The 16,349-nt window shown below is 36.9% G+C and overlaps 1 protein-coding gene across 1 annotated transcript; it reads right to left on the bottom strand.

Moving 5' to 3' along the window:
- Positions 1-2,204: 2,204 nt before the first annotated feature.
- Positions 2,205-15,277, bottom strand: PRIM1 (DNA primase subunit 1). The gene is made up of 13 exons (XM_045829535.1): positions 15,120-15,277; positions 14,301-14,458; positions 11,794-11,900; positions 11,648-11,721; positions 10,700-10,836; positions 10,215-10,273; positions 8,533-8,642; positions 8,022-8,107; positions 7,696-7,837; positions 5,994-6,063; positions 5,247-5,338; positions 4,486-4,584; positions 2,205-3,049 (listed from the first exon to the last, which is right to left on the bottom strand). The coding sequence occupies exons 1-13, from the start codon at positions 15,220-15,222 to the stop codon at positions 3,030-3,032; spliced, it is 1,257 nt and encodes a 418-aa protein (XP_045685491.1). The 5' UTR covers positions 15,223-15,277; the 3' UTR covers positions 2,205-3,029.
- Between the last annotated feature and the right edge of the window lie 1,072 nt (positions 15,278-16,349).

Below are 16,349 nucleotides of genomic sequence, written 5' to 3'. Positions count from 1 at the left end.
TCTGCTCTGATACACGCGGGCATTAGATAGCCGACCCTTCCTTGTTCCCCAGGTCGTAGCATGTTGATATACGAAGGGTGAATGTAATGAGAGAAGAAACCAACCACTGCGCTCTGGTCAGCAAAATAGCCACAGCATTATTATTTCGGTTTTTGGTTTTCCTTCCTTAAATTACGCAGGAAAATATGAGGTTTTAAATAATATGGAACGCCACAGAGATTTTATTCACGCCATTGTAAGTAGCGGTGACTTACAAGTTAACTTTTTTATTTTTGGAATACACAATTTAGATGGATGTTGAAATTATAAAAGTATAGAGTCCCTTTACAGAAAAAAGAACTTAGGTACATATACAATTTTTTTTTCGCCTAATATTTTGGGCACTTAACTAGATATCCTGAGACTCATCCATTTGGGTCCAACATCCCACGTTAAGTATCCATACAGTAGTATTGAAAAGCAGAATGTAAAATCAGTGTTTTGTTTATGAGAAGGCCCTGACTCCGATATCCATACTGTCAGCCCTACAGAAGGACTCAACAAATATGTTATCTAAACCAGCTAACACTTAGGCTATGGTTTTAGGATAATTGTGGCTGCATTTTAAGCAGTGAGCATTTAAAATGCTCTGAAAGCTACTTTAAAACTTTCAAAATCTGTACCATAAAGAAGTGAGAATTAGAATTAGTGAATTAGGATTAAATGAGGTAGTGGAGTTTACCAGGAATGAATTTCTGAAATTCTCTTCAGATAGAAGAAGCAATACTGTGGTTAGGAACATGGACTTTGAAGCCAAGCTACTTTGTCTGAATCTCAGCCTGATTACCTAACAGTGATCTTAGGCAACTTAATTAATCAATTTGTGCCTGTTTCCTCAGCTATGAAAAGATGATGATGGTAGCCACTTAAATAGGATTGTTAGGAAGGTTAAATTAAAATATGCACATTACTTAAAGTGTTTATTGTTACTATTAAAACTGTAGATGGAATTTCTAAGTAAATAGTGATCTGGAAGATTTGTCGATGTGCTCCATTTACCTTCAGAAAAGATCGGCAATTGCCAGTCATCTCCTTAAACAAAACTACTTGCATTTTGACCAATCTCTTTTCTTCCCCAGCAAGCTCATTGACTTTTCAAACTGTTGTTAATGACTTGCTAAGTTGGAAGGTTATGTTTTCTTTCTTTGGGTATATTTGCATATTGGGCAAGTTTGGAGATGGAAACCAGTTGTGCCCTTTGTTTCTACAATTCGTGTGTATATATATGGAAGAGTTGGCAAATCAGACAGTAGGGAAATCAATAGTCTTTCAGCATTTTCCTGCTTATCTTCAGGAATGAAACATTTACTCTTTTACAGGAGGACAATAGGTTCTATAATTAATTTTATGGTCTAGTGTACCAGCTTTTATCCCAGCGCCTTAATATTGAAGCATTGAAATGCTCCAATGTTAGGCATATTGGGAGCTTAAAAGATCTCATTGAAAGCATAACACCAGTCTTTCCACTCTCATTCTGAGTTCCTAAGGTGGACCAATGAGTCTTTTAGAAATTTTGTATTCAGGAATTTCAATTGACCCAGTGTTTCCCGAACTGAAGACTGACTAATATATAGTATACAGAATTTCAAATGAGGAATTTTGTGCAATTGTCTTTAATATTTTTCTTAAAAAATTAGAAAACAGAAACGCAAGGCATTTCAGTATGTTGACTACATTATACTGTTTTATATAAACCAAAAGATTAAAAAAAAAGACTGTGACTATAGAGAAAACAATATCAAAGGAAATGCAAAGGGAGGAAAACTTTTCATAAATCATGGAAAGTATCAGACTGATAGCTTGCTTCCTAGTGTTTCTCAGAAGACAGAATGCAAACCAGAATAGCTGTTTTGTTTAGACTGGTTGTAAAACCAGACAAAAGAAATCTGGCACTTTAATATCACAAAGTCAAATGCAGGAGAAATGAAAACTTTATAATTAAATTTAAGTATCTGGATATATAGAAAGTCCAAGTGTTTTGACAAGTACAACAGTTTTATGTTGATGAAGTTGGTTATTTTTTCTAAGCTGCTTCTTTTTTTTTTTTTAAGACTCAAGCCCCGTTGTAGGGCTTGCCTTTTTTTTTTAGATTTTTATTTTATTTATTTATTTAGAGAGGGAAGGGAGAGAGAGAGAGAGAGAGAGAGAGAGAGAGAGACATCAATGTGTGGTTGCTGGGGGTTATGGCCTGCAACCCAGGCATGTACCCTGGCTGGGAATCGAACCTGGGACACTTTGGTTCCCAGCCCGTGCTCCATCCACTGAGCTACGCCAGCCAGGGCTTAAGCTGCTTCTTTACAATGTAGACTAATCTAATGGTTCCAATGGTTCCCTAAGGGAAGGAGCCGCAATTGCAGCAGTTGTAAATAATACTCTACTAGGTCATAATATTATAATCTAGTAACTCACATCTTTTGAATTAAAGTTTTGGTAGGTTTAGATGCTTAGTTTAAAATGATTTTTAAAAGACGGGCAGTGGGATGTTGGCCTGACCTATAAAAATATCATTAAGCAAAGAAGTGACTGAATATACACTACAGGTATAATTAACATTAAGTGTCTAAGACTTAAGGACAAAGCTCTCATTCATCCAGAATATTCACTCCAGAAATATGGAGGCTGTGCCCAGCGAGTTGAGATTAAAGTATTGGGCATATTATATTGCTCAGTTAGTTACTTCTACATATGGAAACTGATAGAAGTGAGTATTTACATAAGAAATCTTAGAATTATCTTTGTATAATATTAAAAGTTACAATTATCTGCATTTATTCCTCCCATTATTGCTCTTTCCAGGAACTTGGACACTCTCCTTTGGTGGTCTCAAGAATCTTTTCAACATAATTAGTTCTCAAGAAAATAAAATCTTGCTTTGAGCATTAAATGCATACATGGCTCTGCCATATTTATTAAGTGGCTCCTGAAGTCATTGCTTCTTGGTTCAAAGTAGAAGTTATTCATCCATATTGGTTGGAGGGGAGTTGCTATCTTCAGAAGTCTTTTTGTAAATCTATAATAGAATAGATTTTTATCAAAGGATAATAAAGGAAAACAAAACAAAGCCCATTTACTTTCACATTCTGATATGCTTAATGCGTCCATTAAATTCACATCATACATAAAGATTTGTTTTCGTTATTTACTGAAGCCCACATTATAGGCTAGGCTTGTATAGAACAAGAATACAAAGGACTTAATACAGCCAGTTGGAATGGCAGCTTCAACAAGGTTTTCCAATTTCAGAGTCATCATTGCTTGTTCAGTAGGCACATATTTGAGGATCTATTATGCATTATCTTAGGCACTGCTCTTTAGCCATCACACATTTTATTTAAAAATGAAGTAGAAAGGCGGTTTATATTTTTATAATGTTGCCACAGTTTTCTATGGAATTCACCAATCTCTTAAATAACATTCACTGCTGACTTTTTTTTCCTTTTGGCTTACACATATGCTCAGATCTCTCCTATCCGAAGAACTCTTTCTTTGACACTGCTACCCTCTTAGCATCTGTCTCTAGTTCCTATATGTGACAATATCTTATCAGTTACCTAAAGTGCATTTGATACTTGATAATCTTGAAACTCCTTTCTCCTGTCTTCTGTGGCACTTTTACCTCCATCTTTCATCTCTCCACTCCCAAATCATTACCGAGTATCGAGGATTGCACCTATTGGAGATCTCCAATGCTACTGTCCTAATGGTAATATTCCAAGTAGCCTCTTGGGTTCTTTCTATCCTCTACCTCTCTCCAGATATACTATTGCTAGATTTATCTTTCTAGATAAAACTACAAATCCTGACACTTCCTTCCTTAGTCTGCTTCTTCAGATTTCTCTCATCACTTCCTGACACAGCTAAATTAGTACATTAGCTCTACTAATTGATGACCTCCATAGTGACCCAATGCTTATTTGCCTTTGCTTCTGATACTCCTTTAAGAATAAAAACCTGTTTTTTTCCACTCCCATACCTGGATCTCATCAACTCTCTGCTTGTGGAAACTGTACTCATACTTCAAGATATTGGCAGTGGGGGTTAGAGTTCAGCAGACTATAGCAGCTTACTGAAGAGTCCCAATAACACCCATTTTTATTTTTATATATGAAATCTCAGGTTATTTCAATCACATGAGATCTCTTTCTTAGCATTTTTTTTGGTACTAGTTAGTACTTCGTAAGGGCAGGGAGGCATGGTGTGGAATTCATCTTTCTATAATTCACCTTTATTTCCCTCACAGTACCTGACGCTTGGAAGGTGTTTAATGAATATGTGTTGAACTTAATTAAGGGGCCTTAATTTTGAAAAACACTAAGGGCAGTAAGATAAATGAGTAACATTTTGGGGAGGATAAACATCAGAGCTCTAAAACTGCTCACTTACTGGATACTTTAAACTACCATACTACGATCTAAATAGCTAAAAGGGAAAGGTATAGAGTCTTACCACTCTTCTTGAGAAGTTCTCCTTTTCGGGATTTATCCAGGTTTTCAAGAAACTGTTCAAAAACTTTTATGTAAGGACCTAGACTGGTCTTCTTATAATCTAAATTATAAATACCATGTATTATAATCAGCATTTTAACAGCAAGAATAACATGAAAGTATACCTTTTAAGTTTCTTGTAAGAATTCTAGAACAATATTATGCAACTGAAATATGATGAGAAACACATACCCAAGCATGTGCCCTGTCCGGGACTTGAACTGGTAACCTTTTAATTTGTGGGATGACACCCAACCAACTGAGCCACACTGGTCAGGGCTCATATTCTTGAATGTACAATTCAGCCACAATTTAGATATATATTTACCATAACACTCATTTGGATATATCAAAACCAAAGTAAAGAGCAAAAGTACTGTATACATAGTAGTTGTTTAATAAATGACTATTGATTCTAAGACTGAGATTCAAACAATTATCAATACCAGTTGACAATTTAATCTTACAATATATATCCTGGCATTTAGATATTGCTTAGAAAGTATCTGACGATACAAATTGGATTTAACTGCACCATTTGGGCAGATAATTGCTGAAGAAAGGAAAGAAACCCTGCTATAACATTATTTGCTATTTAGTTGGTTTCAGGATAAACAATGATTCACTCTGGGCCAAATCCTGGAAGAAGTAATTACTGGAGTGAGGGAAAGATCTTTATATAAAAAGCTTATGTTAAAATGAAACTTCAATATATTAACCTACCTCTGGTTCTATGTTTGATATTGGATTCAGCTTTGTTCTCCTCTTTTTCCGCTTCATTAGTGGTAATGGCATCTAATTCATGGCAGATGGAGCTACAAATAACAGAATAAGAGAGTTTTAAAGTTGGCTCTTGGTCATCATTACCCAGTGTATCACAGCACATGAATCCCTTAAGATTTTCTGTGAATTATATGGCCAACTAAATTTGGGACATTCTAAAAACTATAATCTCTTCTTAGAGTTTTCCATGCATATTAGCATATTAAAGACTGGGAAATCTTGCAATAAAGAACTTTTAATCCATTTATGTAAGCATTTCCCAAACTTATATGAACTTGAAAAATCTTTTTCCCCCAAAAAGATTATTTAAAGTTACAGAGGTAGTAGAAGGGAGCCAGCTGGGCTATGTAGGCTCAGGAAACAAGTTACAGAAGCAGAAGAAGGGGCCTCACAGCTTAAGAGAGAGAAAGGCAAAGATAACTCATGTTGGGGGAAGAAGAGGGAGAAGGGAAAGGAGCAGGTGTGCTCCTGAGAGGGAGAGTGTGCCTGGACTTAAAAATCTTTTTCTTGCATAATAACAGCAGCTGAAACACTTGTGCTCTGTGGTACTCACTAGGAAATGTTGCTCCACTAGGGCATCAACACATAGCCTCAAAGCGGCAGCCTCTCTGGAAGGGATCTAATCCAATCTACTTCAAATTCAGAACAATCACAAACAAAAGGAGTGATCCAGGATCTGGAACATACCTTATCGTTGGAACAGTAAACGGATCAAACTGATCCACTTTCTGTAAATCAATAGGCACTGAAATTCGACCTATAAGAATCAAAAGTTATAAACAGATGATTGTGGAATAAAAATCATTATAGGCTGTCTCCTATAAGTTACTTTTGGCTAAAATTTTAATCTAAGGTTTAGAAAAAGGGTTAGATTTATTTGTTAAGAGCAACAGAACTAAAAATGAAAAGCACTTTCACATTAGCTGTGCCTTTTATTTCTCTTAAAAAAAAAACACCAAAAACATAGGTGTGAAGGACTGTTAAGCTATTATCTAGTTGGTCTAATATCTACTTTTATTTTTTCCCCCTCTTCCTAATATCCTCTTATATTTAAGTACAGAACACTGTCAAATTGAGTGAGTGTTTAAAAAAATTTTATTGTTGTTCAAGTACAGTTGTCTGCACTTCCCCCGTAAATTGAGTGAGTCTTGAAAACTGAATGAAATAGATGGAAATAGTTCATTTCATTACCTCAGTTTATTTGCAGAAATCAAAACAGACACCTATATGGACCTGGTCAGGTGGCTCAGTTGGTTGGAGCGTCATACCGTATACCAAAAGGTTGCGAGTTTCATTACCGGTCAGGGCAATACCTAGGTTGCAGTTGTGTCCCAGGTCGGGGTATGTATAGGAGGCAACCAAGTTATGTTTCTCTCAATCTAAATCGATGTATCTCTCTCTCACTTCCCTCTCTCTAAAATCAATAGATAAATCCTCTTTTGAGGATTAAGAAAATAAAAATAAAAAAGAAAAGACATTTATATGTTGGGCATCTTGAGAAAGCACTTTGGAAATTAAAAATAGACATTACAAATACTACCCTTTTATAATATCCACACCTGGGACACTACATAAAATTCATTATATCTCAAAAATGAGATAATGAGTCTAAAAAGTGCCAGGTGATTAACAAGTAAGGAAATTGGGAGTTGATATTAAAGACAGAGTAAAAAGACTGCAGCTAATCAACAGGAAAAAGGATATAATCAAAATGTATACTTATGAATGAACATAATTACTTACCCAAACCTTGAATATTAGAATAAGGGGATACCCACTGAAACTTTAGAATGAATCTTAAAGTAAATGTTAAGCTTATTATCACAAGAAGCTAAAAACAGTTGACAGGTTTGTAAAAAGGTCTACATAAATGTATGAACTACAGTTGTTATAGATTATTAAGGGAAGTAGGCAGTTTGGGAGAAATGAATATGTGACAGTTTTCTAAGCACTTTACATTTTATGGCCATAATAACCCACTGATGTATGTACTATTATTATCTCTTTGTTACAGATGAGAAAACCAAAGCAGCACAGAATAAGTTCCCTAACATCTTACACCCAGTGACACAGTTTGTTTTAACACTGCGGACAAGTCACTTTAACTTCATAAGCCCTATTTCCTCATCTGTACAATGAGAGCTATTGTCCTATAATTTCTAACACTGAACCTCAGAAACCCAACCCTCAGATTATTTACATAGTGGAAACTCACCCAGTAGCTACTAATCAACAATTTAAAAATAAGTTAATATAGGTATTAGCTGACAGAACAATTCTTCAACCTTAAAATGTCAGATACCATATGTATTCACACCCAGTGACATGCTAGCTAAAACAAAAAATAACTTTCATTTTTCTTTTAGTTTTCCTTGTTTTCTTTACATACCTGTTTTAGGATGAACACTAAAAGGGCTCTTCAGCAAATGATTGATTCCTTTGCTCACATTGATATCCAGCCGTGGAAAACAGTACTGGAGCATGATCTCCCACTCAAGCCACGGTCCACATTTGTCATTTTTAATGTCATTCTAAAAGCAGATGCACATCCAGCATGAGGATCAGTAGGAACTTTTGAGGATTTCTTTCAAAGTGATTATAAAATAATGTTTGACAATCTTTAACTTAAAAAGCAAAACAATCAGAATTTAATTAAGAATTATATTATTATATTTGTAATACAGATTTCAATAGAATATATCAGATTTTGGCTACCTTCTTCAAATACTCCTTCAAATGCTTCCAACGCTGAAGTGAACTGTGATGCTTTTGGAAGATTTTTTGCAGGTCATCACGAATTGGTGATGGGTCATTAAGGAACATATTCATTTAGGACACATCAACAAACAATTTATCTGTTTATGTAGGAAGTAATTATTGTTTTCTATAAAATATGAATAAAAGAAACACTGAAAAATAACCCTGTAGAAATACAGTAATGATATGACAGAAAGAATGCCAAAATAACTATGCAGTTTAATGTAAAATCTTTCCCTGGTCTGTATATATTTTGGCAAAATGATTCAGCATTCTTTAAATAGTCATTAATTCTGGGAGGATCAACTACCATAAAGAGGAAATTTATTTATGAAATAGCCTCATGTCTTATTGTATTCCAGACTAGGTAAACAAAAATGTAGAAATGAGAATATGCAGGCAGAACACATGTACAGCATCACAGAACAATACAAGTACCTCACATAGAAATGGTCTTAGGAAAGGATATTCTCAGGAACAAGAGCTAAAATCTTATCGCAGCTTTCTTTATTTCCAAGAATATCTTGCTCAACCAAGGCATATTCTTCAAAGTATTTATTTATTATGTTAATAGATTTTCTGTAGGAATAATAATAAGCAAGTCCCAGTACTATTAGTAACACATACCCCATATACTGGTAGCTTCTATTGCCATTTGGAAGGCTAAGGTTTATTTTCATTGAATTTCTAGAACCTAACTAGGTAAAATAGGAATAATATCCCTTCGCAGGATTGTGAGAGTTAACCTTAAGGGGTAAGAACCTAGCATAGTACCTGACTTATAATAGATATTGACGAAATGTTTACTTCTAAGCTCCACAACTTAGAATGTTAATAATATTACCATCATAAATACAGGGGTGGCAAAAGTAGGTTTACAGTTGTGAGTATACAAAAGCTTATTTTTGTATCATTATTTATTCTTACATTGTTTTCCATAAGAACAACTGTAAAACTACTTTTTGGTAGAAAGCAACCAATTCAGGACAGCATAATAATACATCAGTAGTAGAATATGGGACACAGCCTACTGATTCTACTCTGAATTGCTTGCTTTAATATCTCAACAATTATATAGTGCTTAACAATTTGCAAATAGACTTCACACCTAATGTTTCATTTAATCTTTGTTACAACTCTTGAGATAGATGGAGCAGATGCTGTTCTCTCCTTTATACAGATAAGGAAATGGAGGCTCTAATATTTTATCAAGGTCATAGTAAGAGGGAGAATACAGATCTTACTCCTAATGTAATACTCTCCACTATCCTAGAGAAGTAATGAATTCAATGGAAAAAGTATGGTTTTTGTATGAGGCAGAAGGGACATGAATCGGAATTTGACAATTACTTGTCTGATGCCAAGCTAATTATATAGTTTTTCCAAATGGACATACCATTATCATATCCCTCATGAGGTTGTTGGGAAGACCAATGACAACATTTGTAAAGCAGTAGCATACAAGAGACATTCAATTAACTCTAGCTGTAATTATTGTAAAATGCTACTCTAGCAGAGAAGATTGGTAACAAGGTGTATAGAACAAGAGCAGAGTGGACTTTTTGGACACTTCTGACAATCCAGTACGGAATCACTATCAGCCAAGACAGTTATGTCAAGTGCTATGTCAAGACTGAGGTAATGGAGTGTAACAGGAATGCCCCTATTAGGGACCTGAAACACCCAAAACTCGAGTCTGGACACTTGGATAAGGACTCCATCTGGAAACAGATGAGTGGGACCTCTATCCCTGGTGGGCTATTAAAACTCAGAGCTCTGACCTCCCAATGCTCAAGCTTGGCTGTACCACAGGTCACGCTCTGAACCCTGCTGAACTTCCATTCCACTGGATGCAGAGCCACCTAGCTTGACACTGACACCCACCTTTCCACCTGCAGATGCCACTAGTGACTGGGGCTTTGCACCGTATACTCAGTCTGCTTCTGTCATGTAACCTCCCCCACTTTGTGTGCAACCTGCATGCGACTATTGGCTTATTCGGGAGGTCTCTCCTAATAAACCTGGTATTGTGGAGAGACGTTATGTGAGTGAGTCCTTTCAGGGACACTTCCTTGTTCGTAACACAAGGTAATTCTACAAGCATGTGCAGGTTTGGCAGACACAAACTGCATAAAGTCTTTTCCAACAGACCTGACAAAAGGGTGAATATTTTCACTTAGGTGAACTTTCTTTTTAACGTCTTGACCACCCTGAAAAATAAATCATCAGAAAAGACCTTCATGTATGTTATATAACATAAAAGAAATATTTTAAAAAATTCTATATATTCTAAAGATACTGGTTAAATTATGTCAAAGTATAAAAAGTCATATGCTATCTTATATAGTCTCAATAACTACAACTTTTTGGGTTATCTTTACTTGACTTAATTGAACCAGGAAAGTAAACTACTAATCTTCCTTTTGCTACAAAGGAGGATACTTATAACAAAATATGAAATATCTTCTTAAAATATAGCTACTATCATTTTAAATCAATCTACTGGTAAGATCACCTACTTTGGAAAGTAGATTCTATAAAAGATAGTATAATTTTGTTACTGAACATACCCAGCTTGATACAACTAGCAAAGAATTATCATTAAGATCTTACCTTAAAGAAAAAAAAGATCTTACCTTTACAAGACTCAAATACTCAACTATCCCAGACCGTACTGCAGAGGACAATTTTCTGACTGATTCATCACAGACCCAACAATGAACACCTCTTCTCCCAGAATATACCCAAAGGCGGTGCTTAAATCCAAAGTCCTCTGAGGAGGGGAAACATAGTAAGTTTTAAAACAAATCTATAAATTCCTGGTTCTTGCTTACTTCCTTAGCTTCATTTTTTTTTTTTTTACCTTTTATCCACATGTACTCACCTGAGGTATAAGTTAGTTGTAATTTCCTGTGCTACACCCACTCACCCCACATGCTCTTGCCTTCATTACTTTATTTATCTTGGTCCCTCTGTCAAGAATTTCCTCCTGCCCCAGCATTTCCATTTCTCTCCCTAACCAAATGTCGTTTATTCTTAAAGACCCCGTCTAGAAGATATTAAAGGAGTTAATAAATTTAAAGTGCTTTGAACTGTACCTGGCACATAATAAGCCCCCTATATAAGACCAATGATTATCATCCTTATGACTGCCTCTTTTAGGAAGCCTTTTCTAATCCAGTCTCTTCCCAATTCTGTATGCATGCCTGTTTTATATTCCCATAGCACCCTGTGCATATTACTTAATGCAAAGCTAACCTTAGTTTTTTATTTGTCTCCTTAGACTGTGTAACCTACTTGAGGTAAGAATTGTTTGCTTTCATATTTCCCTCATCAAGGACAGTACCTAGCACATACAGTTGCTCATTAGATGATTGAATTGAGAAAAAACGCCCTGGTTTGATCACAGCTTTATTAGTTTCAACTATAACTATTTATTGTAATGTTTTAGTTTCTTATTACACACTTTAAGGAAACATGTTAGAATGTTATGGCATTTGATTATAAAATGGTATAGATAGACTACTATTCAAAGGAAAGCAGACTCTTGCATTTGACCCCACTCAGACATAGCGGATACTTGCCCCTCAATGCCCGGTCGATGATGCGGATGGCCATCGTCATGAGGGTCCAGCACTTAGAACATATGTCTGCAGAACTGGAGTAGAATCATCATTACTCACTGTCAGTGATATTACCCACCCCACCAACAAGGCACCCGGTTATTTACCTACAGCAGCTCCTCACATCATCATAGTCTGTCATGTCAATGTCGAACACCAGTTCTTTTTCCTGAGCCTGGAAAGCTCCCAGCTTCACTGTATTATGTTGACTGGGCTACAAGTATAAAATATCAATCAGTCTCTATAAGACCTGCTGTGCTGCCAAATATGCTTGTTTTCTACCCATATAGAAAAAGTGGCCAAAGAAAAGTGAAGAAACCATATAATATGAAGTTGCTGTCAGCTCATTAATTCAAATCCTATACATCCAGAATTGGTAACAGTGTAACTTTCATCTACTTAAATAAAACAGGGCTTGGTAAATATCATTAAATTTTTTTTCCAGGTCTGAGATAATTGACATATAACATTGTATAATAAGTATTTGTTGATCAATAGAAATAACAAAGTTTTTTAAGGTTATTGATAAGGAAAAGTACATATAATTAATTAATGCCCCATTGCAAGGTGTTCTTAAGGAAGCAATGTTTTCAAAATTCTGAGGGAAAATGATTTAGATATTCAACCATTAGTTAAGCATAAAGGTAGAAAGAAGACATTTTCCAGATACAGAAGGTGTGAGCTATTTTGTCTTCCATGTGCTTTTTCTCAGGAAGTTCCTGGAGGATATGTTTCATCAAAACAAGTGAGTTAAAAAAAAAAAGGGGATCATGGGATGCAAAAGGGGATCCAACATGTGAGAGAGGTGAAAAGAAACCAAGGTGATTATAAGATCACACTTATCCATCATGCTTGGTGAGCAGTCAGTCCAATTTGGAGGTCAGAGGGCTATAGGAACAAATTTCTTCAGAATTGCAATAGACAAACTACCCGATGGGTCTGAATATATCAGATTTAGATAACTGGCAGAGTTTCAGGTTGAATTTGTGTCTACTAATTTTTAATCTAACAAAAATATTAGGAATGTGGGAATGGGAATGTTGTACGTGTAGTGAGCATACAGGTCAAGGAAAAAAAAAGCTAAATCCTCATTTGCCAGAGTGGAAAAATTAGTAGATAATGCTTACAATGAAAAAAAAAGGAAGAAATATAAGCACATTATTTAGAGACAAGGAGGCAAATACCATAAGAATCAGCTAACAAAGAGTAGTTGTGTCTGGGTAGCATAAAACAGGTGGAGTAAGAGACTTTTTAGAGCAAAAGGCCTCCATAGTTTACTTGATTTTGTCAATTACGTGCATATATAGCTGTAAAGGTCACAAACAAAATATTTTAAAAAGGTCTATGGGCAGCTCCCTTGTTGCCCAATAAAAAAACAAGTTATTTCCCCACTTCGGTGTTGGAGAGGAGCAGTGACACCTGGCCATTCAAGAAAGACTCCAGTTTTAATCTCTGCCTCTAAAGAGGGGTAAACTGCTCCAAAGCATTTTTCCTGCCTGCTTTTTCTTACCCATCTTCTTTCCTTCCCTGGGATTTAGAGTCAGAAAACCTGACTATCATTTAGGAATTATATAACCTAAGAAAAAATTATTCAAGTTCTCCAGGCCTGATTTCTCCTTTGTAAACAAAACACAAACAAAACACCCCTCCAAAACCGTGAGAATTGATATGAAAAACAAGTTATACAATATATATAAAAAAACCTCCATATAAATGCTATTGTCCTATGTATTTTTCCCCCATGTGTATATTTTTAAGGAGAGGAAGAAGGGCAATTTTTGGTATGTTCATTCATTTAGCAAGTATGTATGATATACTCTCTCAGCCAGGCACTTAAAATATAGCAGTGGCAGGGGCATACAAGAGATGGCACGTTGCAGTAGGCCTTACTGAGTAAGGACTTGAATGAAGTGAGGGAACGGACCAAGATATCTGGGGAAATGGGTTCTAGGCAGTGAAACTGCTTGAGTAAGGGCAGTGTGGCAGGGGAGGAATGAGTGAGGGGGAGAAAGGGGTTTTTACTTTGAAGTGAAATGGGTAGCCACTGGAGAATGGTTTTGAGCAGAGGAATCACAGGATCCAACTTGTAAAAGGATCACTCTGAGTGCTGAATTGAGATGATAGAATCTACAGGAGCAAACTGTTAGAAAGACATTAGTCATTCAGATGAAAGATGATGATGACGATGGTAGCCCTGGTAGCACTAGTTGGATTTCAGATGTTATTATGGTAGAGATCTCCTAATAGAAGGGATATAGGTGTGTGAGAAGAGTGAAGAATGACTCCAATGCAGGGAGAGAGTGTAATTCTCCTTTAATTCCTTCCTTAAACCATGACGACTTCCACATTTAGTCTTTTAGCTAGATACTCAATTTTTTGTCCTAGCGAGAACACAACCAATTCACTTACAAATAATTTCCGGTCAGTAATGCAGAATACCAAAGAACAAAAACAAAAACAACTGCCCCCCCCCCCAATTAACTTGCAATAACAGTTAAATGAAGTGCGGCTTTATTTATTTTTCAGAATAAACTCCAAAAATTTATCTCAAAACACTGGAGATTCTTGGTGTAAATAACCAACCAACAAAATACATAAAAAACCGATATCTTACTCTGTGGGAATACACGGCGCCTATATCAATCTTGTACGGATTCATTTTCTGCATCTCCTTTTCTAGATCACTCTGGTTGTTGAAGGATTGATAGCGAATGTAAATATCATCTTTCAACGTGAATGAAAATTCACGGTGTTGAAAGTAATTCTTTATCACTGCAAAGTAAATGTACATTTTAAGTTAATTTGGTACTTTATTCAGCTCTGGGCCTTATAACATTAACCAGTAATAAGATATTTTTATTGGCCCTTTGTGCCCAACACTGTGCTAGATGTAAACAACAATTTTAAAAAGGCAACACTTAGTCCCTAATTTGAAGGTGCTTACCACACGGCATTTCGTAGGTAATAGTTAAAATGAAAAAATATGCAGAAATAGTTTAAATACATAACGCCACCTCTGTCACTTCGGTGGGCAACTCTATCAGGACGACTTAAGCACCTCTCCTCTTCTGGGAGATGTCCCTCTGTTCCTGATGCAGATCAAGCCTCTGCAGCTTCAAACTACGACCGTGTAACCCTTTAGCTCAGGAACTACGGCAGGTAAACTTGGCACCCAATTCTAGTCCTGCCACGCTGTGGTAGGACCAGCAGCTCTATTTTTCATTGTGTGGCCGCAGGCTGGTCATTATATCTTCTCTCAACCCAATTACATTTTAGAGTTGGTGGTGGGGAGGGCTTAACATAATGCAGGAAGGCGCCTGGTCCAACACTCGCAAACAGAGGAGACTTCATGTTGTCAGGGCAAAGTACCCTCCCTGAACTCTTCACATTCCCTTCCCGACCCACTACCCACCCAGATCCCGGCCGCCATCACCTCCGCCGTAGTTGAGCCAGCGATAGTACTGAGCGTAGGGGAAAAGCCTCCGGTAATAAAGCTTAAGCAGCTCTGGCAGCTCCGAGGGGTCAAACGGCTCCATGGAGCTGGTACTCAGTCTCCGCAGACTTACAGCAAGAATTGGCGGGAACCTCACAGGAACCTCAACCATTGCGCAGGCGCGTTGTGGCATTGGCCTGCCACCTGCAGGGGTCGCTGGGAATTGTAGTCTCCACTTGGGGGTTTGGCTTGGGCGTGGGAGGTGCTCACGCTATCTCCTCCGCCCACCCGCTCTGACAAAGGGTCTTCTGCTCAGGTGGGCAGAAGAGGACCCTCCAATTCCAGGAAGATGGGCTGCGGAAAGGTGAGCCCTTGAGCATATTGACTTAGGTTATAATGATGAAGTAAAAAAGATGTTCGCTAATTTATGAAGATTATAGAAATAACACATTTAACCAATGTAAACAAATACCTTTTTAAAAGTGTTCAGAAATTAGTTTGTCAGAGAATTACTAGGCCCAACATGTGGAAATATTTCTCAACCAAATGCGAAAAGCAAAGCCTATTTATTCAGAGTTTGCTATAAAGATAGGGAGTCAGTCACCGTCACTTGCATTTTGGCAGAGACTCAAGGGCAGGGAAAGCTTTAGGGCGGAAAAAGGAGAAGGTTTCAGGTGTGCCCTGATTCAAGGCTGTTTGCTTCAGAAAGCTGTAGAAGGACTAATTAGGAGTGGGGCATCCTATGCGATTTGGTTAGGGGTGCCAATCGCCCCCTTTAAGTTAGAAGTGGGGACAAAAATTAGGGAAGATTCAAGTTATTCATCAGGTTCTAGCGATTAGGAGCCAAATGTTACAGGGTTTATTATTCGGCTTCTTGGATTATCACTAGAGACAGGGGCGGGGGGGGGGCGTTGTCTGATTTATAGCAGGCTGGCTTCCTGGGTATTTTTTATTATAAATAAGAACGTTGGTTTCCTGGGTAGGCTTCTGCAGGTTGTAGGTCAGAGTTCTTTTGTATATGGTCTGGCTATTGTTTGTTCGTACATTCAGGATCTCAAATAGGACACTCAGGAATACTAAAACCTGAATTAGAGGAAGCTTGCAGAATCATGAACTTTACAAGTATGAAAGGAGTCTGTGTGCTATTGATGTGCAGATCGGTCAGTCTTACCTGGCAAAGATACGCCTTATTGCAAATATGGAGTTGGAGTGGGCAATCTGACTTGGTTG

The sequence above is a fragment of the Phyllostomus hastatus genome, unplaced genomic scaffold (genome assembly GCF_019186645.2).
Source record: "Phyllostomus hastatus isolate PE091 unplaced genomic scaffold, TTU_PhHast_1.1 phas_scaffold_93, whole genome shotgun sequence".
NCBI classification, from domain to species: Eukaryota; Metazoa; Chordata; class Mammalia; order Chiroptera; family Phyllostomidae; genus Phyllostomus; species Phyllostomus hastatus.
Note: the sequence above shows the minus strand (reverse complement) of the source record. Positions and strands in the feature narration are given on the sequence as shown.